Source organism: Saccopteryx leptura, chromosome 3 (assembly GCF_036850995.1).
Source record: "Saccopteryx leptura isolate mSacLep1 chromosome 3, mSacLep1_pri_phased_curated, whole genome shotgun sequence".
NCBI classification, from domain to species: Eukaryota; Metazoa; Chordata; class Mammalia; order Chiroptera; family Emballonuridae; genus Saccopteryx; species Saccopteryx leptura.
In genome coordinates this window covers 66,177,939-66,191,623 of record NC_089505.1, presented here as the reverse complement: position 1 = coordinate 66,191,623, position 13,685 = coordinate 66,177,939, and the positions used below count along the sequence as shown (strand labels likewise).

Here is a 13,685-nt window from a genome sequence, read left to right as displayed (position 1 = left end):
AGGAGGAAAAAGGAAGGAGGCAGGGAGGGAGAAGAAGACGGTAGAGGAGAGGGAGACGGTGGAGAAGGGAGAAGAGTGGAGAGAGGGGGTGGGAGAGAGCAGGAGGAGGAGAAAATGGAGACAGAAGAGGAGAAAGGAGATGCGAAGAAGAAAGAATATTAGACGGGTAGGGGAGAGGAGGAGCTGCTGACAATGGAGAAATAAAGGGGAGGGAGAGGGAGAGAGGGGGGGGGGAGGAGGGGGGAGGAGGGGGCTAAGGTGAGTGGTGTGGCTGAAAGTCCTGAGGCTGAGCGCAGCCTGCAGTCCCTGAAGGAGGAGCATGTCGCTGCTGTACACCGGGCTCCTGCTGGTCTGGGTCTTTCGGCTCCCCGGTGTGGTCGGTGTGGTTGTCTACCGCTACCAAGGTGAGGAGCTCTGTGACAGTGTCTGGGGTTGGACACATCTACTGCCTATGTCATCAAGTCTGAGATGTCACCCTTATTTCATGTGCTCTAAGAAAGAAAAAGATGCGGCCCTGGCCGGTTGGCTCAGCGGTAGAGCGTCGGCCTGGCGTGCGGGGGACCCGGATTCGATTCCCGGCCAGGGCACATAGGAGAAGCGACCATTTGCTTCTCCACCCCCCCCCCCCTTCCTCTCTGTCTCTCTCTTCCCCTCCCGCAGCCAAGGCTCCATTGGAGCAAAGATGGCCTGGGCGCTGGGGATGGCTCCTTGGCCTCTGCCCCGGGCGCTAGAGTGGCTCTGATCTCGGCAGAGCGACGCCCCGGAGGGGCAGAGCATCGCCCCTGTTGGGCATGCCGGGTGGGTCCCGGTCGGGCGCATGCGGGAGTCTGTCTGACTGTCTCTCCCCATTTCCAGCTTCAGAAAAAAAAAAAAAAGAAAAGAAAGAAAAAGATGCTCCCTAAAAGGCTCAGGTAATTAAAATGAAAGATTAGGAATGTTGCTTGACCTATGGTGACGCAGTGGATAAAGCATCAACCTGGAACGCTGAGGGCATCTGTTGGAAACCCAGGGCTTGCTGGGTCAAGGCACATGCAAGAAGCAACTAGGAATTGATGCATCCCACTCCTCTCCCCCTGCCTTTCTCTCTAAAATCAATAAATAATAAAATCTTTTCTTAAAATGCCCTGGCCTTTTAAATAGCTCGATTGCATTGTTCTAAAGAGCAAAGGTTCCTGGTTCGATTCCCGGTCAGGGCACATACAGGAACAGGTGTTCCTGTCTCTCTCCTGCTCTCTTCCTTCCTCTCTTCCAAATCAATAAAATAAACATTTAAAAAAATCAATATAACAACAAAAGAAAGATTAGGAGTGTCAACTGGAAAATTCTTGACAGAAGTCGTGTTACTTGATAATCATGTGTCGCCCTTCATTCCAATACATTTTAAATGCCTCCTGTAGAGGTTTTGGAAATGAAATTAAGTTTTTAAAAGTCTGTCTTATTTCTTTATCAAAATCATGTTGCTTTTAACAACAATAAAGTGACAACAGAAGATATTTTGATTGATGAGGATTATTCATACTTGTGAAAACCATTTTTTTTTAAATTCAGTGGGGGGAGGAGAGGCAGAAACAGACTCCCGCATGCACCTGGACCAGGATACACCTGGCAAGTCCACTAGGGGGTGATACTCTGCCTATCTGAGATGTTGCTCCATTGCTCAGCAACCAAGCTCTTCTTAGCACCTGAGGTAGAGGCCATGGAACCATCCTCAGCACCCAGGGCCAACTCGCTCCAATTGAGCCATGACTGCAGGAGGGGGAGAGGGGGGGGGGAGAAGAGGAGGGGTGGAGAAACAGATGGGCACTTCTCCTGTGTGCCCTGACCAGGAAATGAACCTGGGACATTCACACGCCGGGCCGATGCTCTGCCACTGAGCCAATTGGCCAAGGCCATGAAAACCATATTCTTATAAAATGGCAGGGGCCCATGATCATGCGTCTGCAGCTTTAAGTATTCTTCAGGCCATTTTTGCATTGAAAAACAAATCAAATATGGGGTTGATTGATGTTTAAAAAAAAACACAGAAAAAAGAAAAAGATGCTCTTTGGGTAACTTTGATCATTCCTTTCTTATAAGTTAAAATGTTTATTTTATGTTTATTGAAAAAGAATGCTCTGACTTGGACAAAGATGTTTGAAATGAGATACCACTTCTGTATGTACAGAAAAAAGAACATGTAAGTGAAGGAACCTGGTTAAGATGGTCCTAGATTTCTCGTGTTAGCGTTTGGCTCCTGGTTTGTCAGAGTCATGTTTTTCCGCATATTATTCTGGTGCTGTCAAGAGCAGGGTCCCCAAACTTTTTACACAGGGGGCCAGTTCACTGTCCCTCAGACTGTTGGAGGGCTGGACTATAAAAAAAAAACTATGAACAAATCCCTATGCACACTGCACATATCTTATTTTAAAGTAAAAAAACAAAAAGGGAAGAAATACAATATTTAAAATAAAGAACAAGTAAATTTAAATCAACAAACTGACCAGTATTTCAATGGGAACTATGCTCCTCTCACTGACCACCAATGAAAGAGGTGCCCCTTCTGGAAGTGCGGCGGGGGCTGGATAAATGTCCTCAGGGGGCAGCATGTGGCCCGCGGGCCTAGTTTGGGGACCCCTGGTCAAGAGTTAGTGACGACAGCATTTGTTGAAACAACACCTAAGAGAATTCAGTGCTGCTGGCCCCGGGCATGTTCGTAGGAGGCACTAACCTACGTTTGAGAATGAGCAGCATGGTCGTTAGTCACTTTCTCCTGCTCTTCCAAGCACCTGCTTTTGGAGGTTCATGGGGTCTCGTTGTTGTCTCTGGAAGTTTCTTTTGAGCCAGTGACATGCATACTACAAATTTGGACACTGGCCTTGTGACTACAGTCACAGTCAGGGCAGGTGGTGATGACCACTTGCCCACAGCAACCTGGCCTGCAGATAATAAGGTGCCATCCAGAGTCAGGAGGACGCCTGACCAGGGGTGGTGCAATGGATAAAGCGTCCAACTGGGATGCGGAGGACCCAGGTTAGAGACCCCGAGGTCGCCAGCTTAAGTGCGGGCTCATCTGGTTTGAGCAAAAGCTCACCGGCTTGGACCCAGGGTCGCTGGCTCAAGCAAGGGGTTACTTGGTCTGCTGAAGGCCCACTGTCAGGGCACATGTGAGAAAGCAATCAATGAGCAACTAGGGTGTCACAACAAAAAACTGATGATTGATGCTTCCCATCTCTCTCTGTTCCTGTCTGTCTGTCCCTATCTATCTTTCTCTCTGACTCTCTCTCTGTCTCTGTAAAAAAAACAACAACAAAAAAACCCCACATTGTGTTCCATATCAGAAACACCACTGTGCCTTCCCTGAAGACCAGCCTGAATTTTGTTTGTTTGTTTGTTTTGCTTTTTGGGGTTGTTTTTTTTTACAGAGACAGAGAGAGAGTCAGAGAGAGGGATAGATAGGGACAGACAGGAACGGAGAGAGATGAGAAGCATCGATCATCGGTTTTTCGCTGAGACACCTTAGTTGTTCATTGATTGCTTTCTCATATGTGCCTTGACCGTGGGGCTACAGCAGACCAAGTAACCCCTTGCTCAAGCCAGTGACCTTGAGTCCAAGCTGGTGAGCTTTGCTCAAACCAGATGAGCCCGCGCTCAAGCTGGTGACCTCGGGGTCTTGAACCTGGGTCCTCCGCATCCCAGTCCAACACTCTATCCGTTGGGCCACGGCCTGGTCAGGCTAGCCTAAAACTTACTAATGATAGACAACAGTGAGGAAATAATGGTGATGATGATGACGATGAAGATAGTGATGGTGATGGTGACAATAGTTTAGTAGCTGTAACATTGTGGATGACAATAGCAGATGTCAGGTAAGGGCTTGCTTTGTTCCAGACACCATTCTAAGTAGTTTATATATATAATACATCCGTCTCTCATAGCAACCCATGAGGTAGGTAAAATTCTCATCCTTATTTTATAGAAGAGAATCTGAGACACCAAGGGGCTGAGTCATGTTCCTAAAGTCACACAGCTAGCTTGTGATGACTGGGCTTTGAGCCGGAGTCTGAGAAAGCATATTTCTTTAGCCACATCTCTGCACCGTCAATTTCTATTCATGTGTCCTCCGGTTGGAATCCCCCACACTGGTAGGGGGCCTCCCTCTTCCCTCTTCATGCGTGTTTCCTGTCCTAGGAAAAGAAAAGTTGCATAATTTTTACAGTTTGCCTGTTCAAACTCTACAGGCAAGTACACACACATTGAGATCCCGCCTGTGTTCTGGTCTTAGAGAAGAACAGTTGAACTGTGAACAATGGACACACTTTTTGAGATTTCTTGTCATTTCAATATTTGCGGGCTATTAAACTCTCTCAAATTTGAATGCTAGAACAATTTTTAGTGGATATAGGTTCTTTATGGCTTGTGAAAATGTATTGCAAACTTGGGTGAGTCATCTGGTAGAGGAAAAATAATAATGTTTATTGTAAGAAGAGAAATCTTTATCATTGCAATAAAATTATCAGCAATGCTGAGTGCTTCCCATACGCTGTGTACTGTGAGGGCTCTGAACTACTTTCCATTTCGTCCTCACAACAAGCCTTTGCAGTTGAACTGCAGAGATTCTTTTTTTTTTTTTTTTTTTGTATTTTCCTGAAGCTGGAAATGGGGAGAGACAGTCAAACAGACTCCTGCATGCGCCGACCGGGATCCACCCGGCATGCCCACCAGGGGCGACGCTCTGCCCACCAGGGGGCGATGCTCTACCCTTCCGGGGCGTCACTCTGCCGCGACCAGAGCCACTCCAGCGCCTGGGGCAGAGGCCAAGAAGCCATCCCCAGCGCGCCCGGGCCATCCCTGCTCCAATGGAGCCTTGGCTGCGGGAGGGGAAGAGAGAGACAGAGAGGAAGGAGGGGCGGGGGATGGAGAAGCAAATGGGCGCTTCTCCTATGTGCCCTGGCCGGGAATCGAACCCGGATCCCCCGCACGCCAGGCCGACGCTCTACCGCTGAGCCAACTGGCCAGGGCCAGAGACTCTTTTTAACAGATGCTAAAACTAATTTGATCTTGTTCTAAAAACCAAGGACACCTGCATACATTTTTCTTTAACTTGTACCTTTCAGAACATACCAAAAGAAATACAATCAAACAAATCAGGAAGAAATGGTGAAATAATAAAACATGTTTTTCCAATTATAAGGTGGTTAATTTTCTAAGAAAGTGTGGAAAAAATAAATCATTTTTTTTGTTGTTGTTTTAAAAATAATTTTAGCCTGACCAGTGGTGGTACATTGGATAGAGAGCGTCAACCTAGGATGCTGAGGTCCCAGGCTCAAAACCTTGAGGTTGCCAACTTGACGGTGAACTCATCAACATGATCCCATGGTCACTGGCTTGAGCCCAAAGGTCACTGGCTTGAGCAAGGGGTAACTCGCTCTGCTGAAGTCCCCCTGCCCCCGGTCAAGGCACATATGAGAAAGCAATCAATGAACAACTAAGGTGCCACAGCTATGAGTTGATGCTTTTCATCTCTCTCCCTGCCTGTCTCCCTCTCTCGCTAAAAAAATAAATAAATGAGCACTATTGATGCATCATTTTAAAAAATATTATTATTCTTACTAAAATATAATTTGGAAAGATATTTTATTTCAAAGACTAAATCCAGCGAAATAAATATTTGTTTAAAATTGTGTCTTTCAGGTGAGACTATACCAACTATAGGTGAGTTGATCAACATTCTTTTATTACAATTTTTAAAATTCTGCAATACAATGTAAAGTTGTTGAATACTTCTTTCCCTGGTAAAAATCATATTTTTCATGAAAAACTGCTACTTTATGTCTTTATATATAAGAAAAAGTACATCCTGTATTAAAAAATAGTTAAGGAAAAAGAAGAAAAGAGCAATCAAAATGTTACTGTTCATTTTTTTTTATTTTTTATTTTTCTGAAGTGAGAAGCAAGGAGGCAGACAGACAAACTCCAGCATGCGCCTGACTGGGATTCACCCAGTATGCCCACTAGGGGGCAATGCTCTGCCCATCTGGGGTGTTGCTCTGTTGCAACCAGAGCCATTCTAGTGCCTGAGGTGGAGGCCATGCCGCCATTCTCAGTAACCCGGCCAACTTCGCCCCAATGGAACCTGGGCTGCAGGAGGGGAAGAGAGAGATAGAGAGGAAGGAGAGGGGAAAGGGTGGATAAGGCGTCTCTCCTATATGCCCTGTACGGGAATTGAACCCAGGACCTCCACACGCTGGGCTGATACTATTGCTGAATGAACCGGCCAGTCACCTGTTCATATTTTTGAGTGATCAAATATTTCATTATATACAACTTTATAATGGGATTTTCTTTGTTCAAAAATAGTCTTATAGAAAAATAGAAAATGTGTTTTGTCACCTAAAGGTGAAGTACAAACTTTTTCATATCTCTTTATATCTCATCTTTGTTAATGCTTGTATAATACTATAAAGCTCTATTTTATTTTAAAATTCCCTTAGTGATGGATATATTTTTATTGATTTCTATTTCTTTTACTCTTACTAACCATGCTAAAATGAACACTCTTAACCCGAATGCCATTCCAACTACAACCAGGAAGGTATAGAGGTCAGAGGAGTCTCTTTTGACCAGGACTAGTTAACATTATTGGGGAGAGGGAGTACTCTAACATATGTGATATTGTTAAAAAAAATCATGCATAAGCCTACAGAAAAATTTTTATGATTATAAACTTTGCCCTGGCCAGTGGCACAGTGAATAGAACCTCGTTTCGGATCCTGAGATCACTAGCTTGATCCTGAGATCACTAGCTTGATCCTGAGGTCACCAGTTTGAACCCCAATCAGTGCACTAGCTCCATCCTGAGGTCGCTGGTTTTAGACCCTGTCAGAGCACCTATGAGAAGCAATCAGTAGGTGTACAACTATGTAGAACAATGAGTGGATGCTTCTCTCTCTCTCTCCCTTTCTGTTTTTCTCTCCCTTCCTCTCTCTAAAAAATCCTGAGGAACATCAGTAAAGATTACTACATAGTTTTAATGAAAGAATCTGGCTATGTGGCAAGATATAAGAGAAACAAAGTCAATAGTTTTTCTGTCAGCTGGTAAGGACCTCCTACACATTATTGAAAAATGAAGCATTTCAGTTTATATCAATGACAACAACCACTTTGGAATTAAATCAGCAAGAAACACGCAGGACTTACCTAATCAGGTGGTGGTACAGTGGATAGAGCATCAACTTGGGATGCTGAGGACCCAAGTTCAAAACCCAAGTCACTAGCTTGAGCACAGGCTCACCAGCTTGAGTGTAGGGTTGCCAGCTTGGGAATGGGATCATAGAAACAACCGCTGGCTTGAGCTCAGGAGTCACTGGCTTGAAGCCCAAAGTCACTGGCTTGATCAAGAGGTCACTGGCTTTGCTGGAGCCCCCCAGCCAAAGCACATATAGGAAGCAATCAGCCTGACCTGTGGCAGCACAGTGGATAAAGCATTTATCTGGAAAGCTGAGGTTGCCAGTTTGAAACCTTGGGCTTGCCTGGTCAAGGCACATACGAGAAGCAACTTCTACAAGATGATGCTTCCCACTCCTCTCCCTTGCTTTTCTCTTTCTCTCTCTCTTCTCTCTAAAATCAATAAATAAAATCTTTTTTAAAAAATTAAAAAGAAGTAATCAATGAACAACTAAAATGCTCCAACTAACAAGTTGATGCTTCTCATTCCTCCCCCTTCTTGTCTGTCTCTGTCTGTCATTTCTCTCTCACCAAAAAAAAAAAAAAAAAAGTGCAGGACTTATGTGAAGTGAATGATAAAATCATAGCAAAGAACATAGAGCAAGCTCTAAAAGGTAGAAGCCATGCCATGTTCTTGGTTGGAAGACATAAGAGTAGTGAAATAAACGTCGGCTTCAAATTTTGTTTTTCAGAAACTATGCCTTACTATCCAGAAGTCAAGGGTAAGTTGATCATAAAATGTTTACTATTAAAGTAACTTTTCTTTTCATAGTGTAAAAATGAGGAAATCAGTGCATTTTCTTTTTCTGGTAAAAAGAAAATCCTATTTTCTTCTTTCAAAAAATGCAATTCAAGTACCTTGTAAGTAGATGAGGAAAAGTGGGGGACAGAATTCGGCGAACTTTCTCTGGCACTATCTGCTGTCACACTTACATTTCTGCCGTTTTCAGAGAGAACACCTGATATGAAAATTCATAAAAAACCTGTACAATAATAATTAGGGAAATTATGAACAAAAGTAGTGCCGAGCCTGGCCTGTGGTGGCTCAGTGTATAGAGCACCGACCTAGAACGCTGAGGTCGCCGGTTCGAAACCCTGGCCTGCCGGGTCAAGGCACATACAGGAAGCAACAAGTTGATGCTTCCCACTCCTCCCTGCCTCCCTCACTTGCCTTTCTCTCTCTCTCAAATCAATAAATAAAATCTTTAAAAAAAGTAGTATCAGTGTGGAGAAGCACTTGTGTTATTAGATATTTAAACAAACCATAAATGTAGTCATATAAATAGCATGATACCAGCCTAGAAAGAGTCAATAATAAGGAATATATTCTGACAGCTGTCGACCCTCCTCGTTTTACTGCCATGTGTCTTATCTCCCCAATAACCTCAATATACTTGATGGAAAGCTCAGAATGGATCCAGGGTGTGATATTACACTCTAACCGTACTTTTAAATGTATAGTATTTAAAGACACAGGTGGCTTATTTTATCATTCATTTGTCCTTATTTAACGGCTACTCGGAAGCAAATTACTGTATTTCCTCATGTATAAGATACACTTTTTTGGGAAAAATTTGGGGTCTAAAAACTGGGTGCATTTTATACAGTGGTTATAGATTTTTTTTTACTTGCATTTCCCACTTTTTCGCGCTTGTTTTTGTGCTCATCATTGAAGATAGTGATTCGTCATCAGACACAGATAAGGACAAGCTAATGGGAGTTTTGACAGTGATGAGGATTTGTATGAATTTTATGATGAATAAAACAAGTTCAATAACTTTATGTAATACATTTTTTTCCAAATTTCGAGCCCTAAAATTAAGGTGCGTCTTATACATGGGGAAATATGGTAAATTGCACTCCCCTCCTGTGTCAGATGTAAAACTAAGTTCCTCTTTAATCAAATTTTAAATGCGAAAGAAAGAAAATCATTTAAGAAAAAATGTAGGACACTATAGGTGTGCCCTAAGGACCAGGGAGGGGGCCTTTTAAAGCAAGATGAGAATCACCTGTTATAAAGGTAAACATTTAAAAAGTGAATAAATATTTCATGCAAGTGAAAATTCAGGTAAAAGAGCGCATTAGTGGGAAAGATGAATGTTCTTGTCCTTTGAAAAAGTAATTGCCATCAGTGTTAAAAATGCACATACTCTGGCTCTGGTTAGAGCATTGTCCTAAAGCAGAGGTTGCCAGTTCGATCCCCGGTCAGGGCACATACGGAACAGATGGATGTTCTTGTCTATCTCTTACTCTCTTCCTTCCTCTCTTAAAAAAAAATCTGTTAAAAAATACTCATGCTCTTTAACTTAATAATGTCGCCTTTGGGATTCCATTCTACAGAATTAAATGTGTCAGTGCAGAAGGATTTGAAAGTTAGAAACTGTGGGCCCAACAGAAAACACAAGGCTAGTGTGTTCCAAAAGGGAAGTTTATTTTAAAAGCGTCTGGATGCAAGCGGACTGCGACCGGCAAAGGGTGTCAGCGCTGAGCTGTGGGAGGGAGCGTTAGATATAGGGGTTGTTGCAGGCATTTGCTGGCACTGGGTTGCCAGCACCTGGACATGCCTAGATTAGCATATCCTGATTTGAGACTTTAGTTACAGACAGACTGTCTGCCTTGCTCAACCCTCGGTCCGTCATGGTGGCCTTGTCCGAAGGACATCTCTCAGAACCTTACCAGGGTTGGGGGGAGAATTGCTTAAGGGGAGGAGGAGTTTGGGTGAGGGAGATGCTTACTGAAGAAGTTGCTCCGAGTTGGGTGAGAGGAATTTGAGTTTTACAGGGGCTTCGGATTTAAAGGAGCCCTGGACCTAAACCTAACAGGATCTACATATGTTGAATGTTTGCTGAAGCTGTATTTATGGGTGGAAAAAAATATCGACTAAATTGTGGCAAAATCCAGATCACAGAAATATGACCCAGCATTCGAAAGGAGTTAGAGCTACAAAAGCTAAAAGGATATGTTTAAAAGAATCTGTTAAGTTAGAAGCTGCAGTTATGGGTATAATGTATGGTTCATTTGCAGAAGGAACAAATATCTGTGTCTGTGTGCATTTGTATATGTATATATTAGGTACAGTCATATGTTATATAGCTGGAGATGTATATCTGTCTATAGAGAGATAGATGGATAGAGCTCTCCATATGGGCCTGGGGGAAAATGTGGAAGATACAAACCAGGCTATATATACTGCTCATAAAAATTAGCGGATATTCAAAATGAATATGTAGTGATCAAATATCCCGTAATTTTTGTGAGCAGGACATGTTGTGTGTGTGCATATATGTGTCTGTGTGTGCACATGTGTGCCTCTGTATGTGCGCATGTGTGCTTGTGTGTGTCTGTGTGCGTGGGGGTGCCTGTGTGCATGTATGTGTGTGTGCATGTGTGTGTATGGATATACATGAAGATGGAAGAGGGTAAAGAAAAGAGATACAGGGGAAGTTGTTTAATACATTGTTGGGCAGATAAAATGTATTATGCTCACTTTGTTAAAGAGGCCGTTGCCCAGGTGATATTAATGTGTGTTGAGAATCCTTGTAGCCTGGGGCTTGGTTTTGGGATTAAGCCTTTCCCACCCTTTTTTTTTTTTTTTCATTTTTCTGAAGCTGGAAACAGGGAGAGACAGTCAGACAGACTCCCGCATGCACCCGACCGGGATCCACCCGGCACGCCCACCATGGGGCGAAGCTCTGCCCACCAGGGGGCGATGCTCTGCCCGTCCTGGGCGTAGCAACATGCGACCAGAGCCACTCTAGCGCCTGAGGCAGAGGCCACAGAGCAATCCCCAGCGCCCGGGCCATCTTTGCTCCAATGGAGCCTCGGCTGCGGGAGGGGAAGAGAGAGACAGAGAGGAAAGCGCGGCGGAGGGGTGGAGAAGCAAATGGGCGCTTCTCCTGTGTGCCCTGGCCGGGAATCGAACCTGGGTCCTCCGCACGCTAGGCCGACGCTCTACCACTGAGCCAACCGGCCAGGGCTCCCACCCTTTTTGATGTGGGGTGGTACAATCCAATCATGCCTCAGAGAAGTGACTTTGTATTGGAGACTTCCCTATTTTGTATATTGGATTAGAGGTTGTGAAGCTACAATATAAAATGGGGATGGAGCGGGATCTTGCTCTCTTGGTTCCTGAGGTTATCATTAGAGGAGAGAGCAGAGCAGAGAGCAGAAGGAGGTCACGTGGAGGAGGCCAGGAGAAGCAGCCAAGATGGTGGAGTGCTGAGTGAGATGCCAGTTTGTGTCGAGTTTGTATCTGGGATAAGGAAGGAGATGGGAACTGAGGAGAATAAGGCTAGTGAGCTAGAAACCTTTGATTCTAGGAAACTCGGAGAAGTCAGTGGTTTTGTGAGCACTGAATGTGAGTGGGTTTTGGAGCCCAGTGTGTATTTTTACTTGCCCGCCGGGTGCAAGCTAGAATTAAAGACTATGGCCCACCAGTTTGTGGCTCCGTTGTTTCTTTACCGACTGTCCGAATCCAATGAGAACCTGCATAGGCCAGGCGGCTGCTGTGATGGCAGCCCTGGCCGTGGCTGCTGGCTTTACATACATACATACCCACATTTGTGTTTCTAGCTTAGGGTAGATCTATGGAACTGGGGCCAAGTGCTAAGGAAGATTTCAAGGCTGCTTATGCCCTGGAGCAAGGTGGGCCAGGACGGGAGTTTCCAAACAGACCCTGTGCGGAGGCCGCGCAGCCCCGCCCCGCGCGCCTGCGCAGCGCCTGGCAGAAGCAGGCGGGGCCTCTGGTACCCGAGCGCGCCCTTAGGTAGGGCGACAGTAACTTTGTCCCATCTGAACCACTCGCCCCAGAGTCGGAGCAGGAACTTTTATTTTTTCTAGGTGGCAAGTGTGTCTTTCCATTCTACTATAAAACCGGGATGTTCTATGACTGCGTCAAGTTCAATGCAAAACACATGTGGTGCTCCTTAAACAAGACTTACCAGGGGTATTGGAAGTACTGCGCTGAGGAAGGTGAGTTCTTGTCTCTGGTCCCCACGGTGAGAAGAGCCGCGGTGCGCTGAGATCCTCGGGAGGGCTCAGCAAATGGAATGCACAGTCCATTAAACTGTGAAATGAGTGACAGACGTGCAGCTCTGTGATGGTATGACAAGCACATTGCACCAAACATACAAGTGCTTCAACACTTTACCTGGAAAAGGAGGCTTTTATTGTAGCACATGCCTTTGATTATGATGAAGAGGAGGCACAAAAAAGATTTCTTATTCTGATTGCTTCTTTCTTCTCTGTAGACTTCGCCAAATGTATGTTCCCCTTCTGGCACAGACGCATGATCTACTGGGAATGTACCGGAGACTCGGATGCATTTGGCAGGAAATGGTGTTCACTGACCTGGAACTACAACAAGGATAGGGTTTGGAAATACTGTGACTGAAATCGATTGGGGGTGGGGCTGAAGAGGCGGGACCGTTCTCATGGCAGGAGCTACCGTTTTTTTTTTCTTGGGACAGGGGGAGGTAGGACCCTCCTCTGAGATACTATTTGAGGGTGGTCTGGCTTTAAATAACTTAGGGTTCTGGTTCTGGTTCTGGGGTTTGGATAGGGAAACCAGTATTCTAGCCTCGCATGCACTCTTACTTGTACACTGTGTGAAATTAGGCCCCTTATTCAAAAGTGGATGGACTGTGGGTGATAATGAGGTGTCAGTGTCATCACTTGAAACAAATGTCCCAGTCTGGTGGGGCACATTGATCATGGGGAAGACTGTGCATGTGTGGGGCCAGGGGGTACATGGGAATTCTGTGGCTTCTGTTCAGGTTTGTTGTAAACCTAAAAACTGCTCCAAAAATAAAATCCATTATAAAATTCATGACCTTAATTAAGAATTTTTTCAAAACAGAAAAAGAATGAGTGCTAACCGGGGTCGGGCCTGAGTAGGAATATGGGTGTTGACTGGGCAAAGTGTCAGAGTGAGGACCAAAGCAGCTCAGATGTGAGCCACACGAGCCAGGTCACGAAGCAGAAGGGAGCTGGGTGCCTGGCCATTTACCTCAAAGTGGGTTCAAGTTTTCCAGAACCATTGGGAATAAGCAAGTTTTATGTCTTCACAATTGCAGTTGATTGAACAATTACAGCAGATGCTATGCTATGCGTTATTATTCATCTTTATAACACCCCCCCAAGGTAAATATTGTCACCATTTTCAGAAACTCTTGAGTCAAGTGAATTAACTAATTTTCAAAGAGTAACATGGTTCTAAGACTTTCATTGTATAAAATGGTAATGAAAGCAAAAAGCTACAAAGAATCACCACATGACCCAGAAATTCCATCCCTAGGCACATACTGAACAATTTGAAAGTAGGGGCTTGAACAGCAATTTTCTTTTCAGCGCTATTCACAACAGCCAAGGGGACAACCCAAGTGCCCCTCAACAGATGAGTGAATGAACAGAATGTGCTAGATCCACACAATGCAGCATTATTCAGCCCTAGAAAGCAACAAAATTGACACATTCTATCACAT

The 13,685-nt window shown here is 44.7% G+C and overlaps 1 protein-coding gene across 1 annotated transcript; it reads left to right on the top strand.

Annotated features, from left to right (window-relative positions):
• Positions 1–343: 343 nt before the first annotated feature.
• LOC136397382 (binder of sperm protein homolog 1-like) lies at positions 344–12,984 on the top strand. The gene is made up of 5 exons (XM_066371890.1): positions 344–404; positions 5,671–5,691; positions 7,896–7,925; positions 12,043–12,174; positions 12,453–12,984. Exons 3-5 carry the CDS (start codon positions 7,901–7,903, stop codon positions 12,593–12,595), a joined length of 300 nt encoding a protein of 99 aa, XP_066227987.1. The 5' UTR covers positions 344–404; positions 5,671–5,691; positions 7,896–7,900; the 3' UTR covers positions 12,596–12,984.
• Positions 12,985–13,685: the final 701 nt, after the last annotated feature.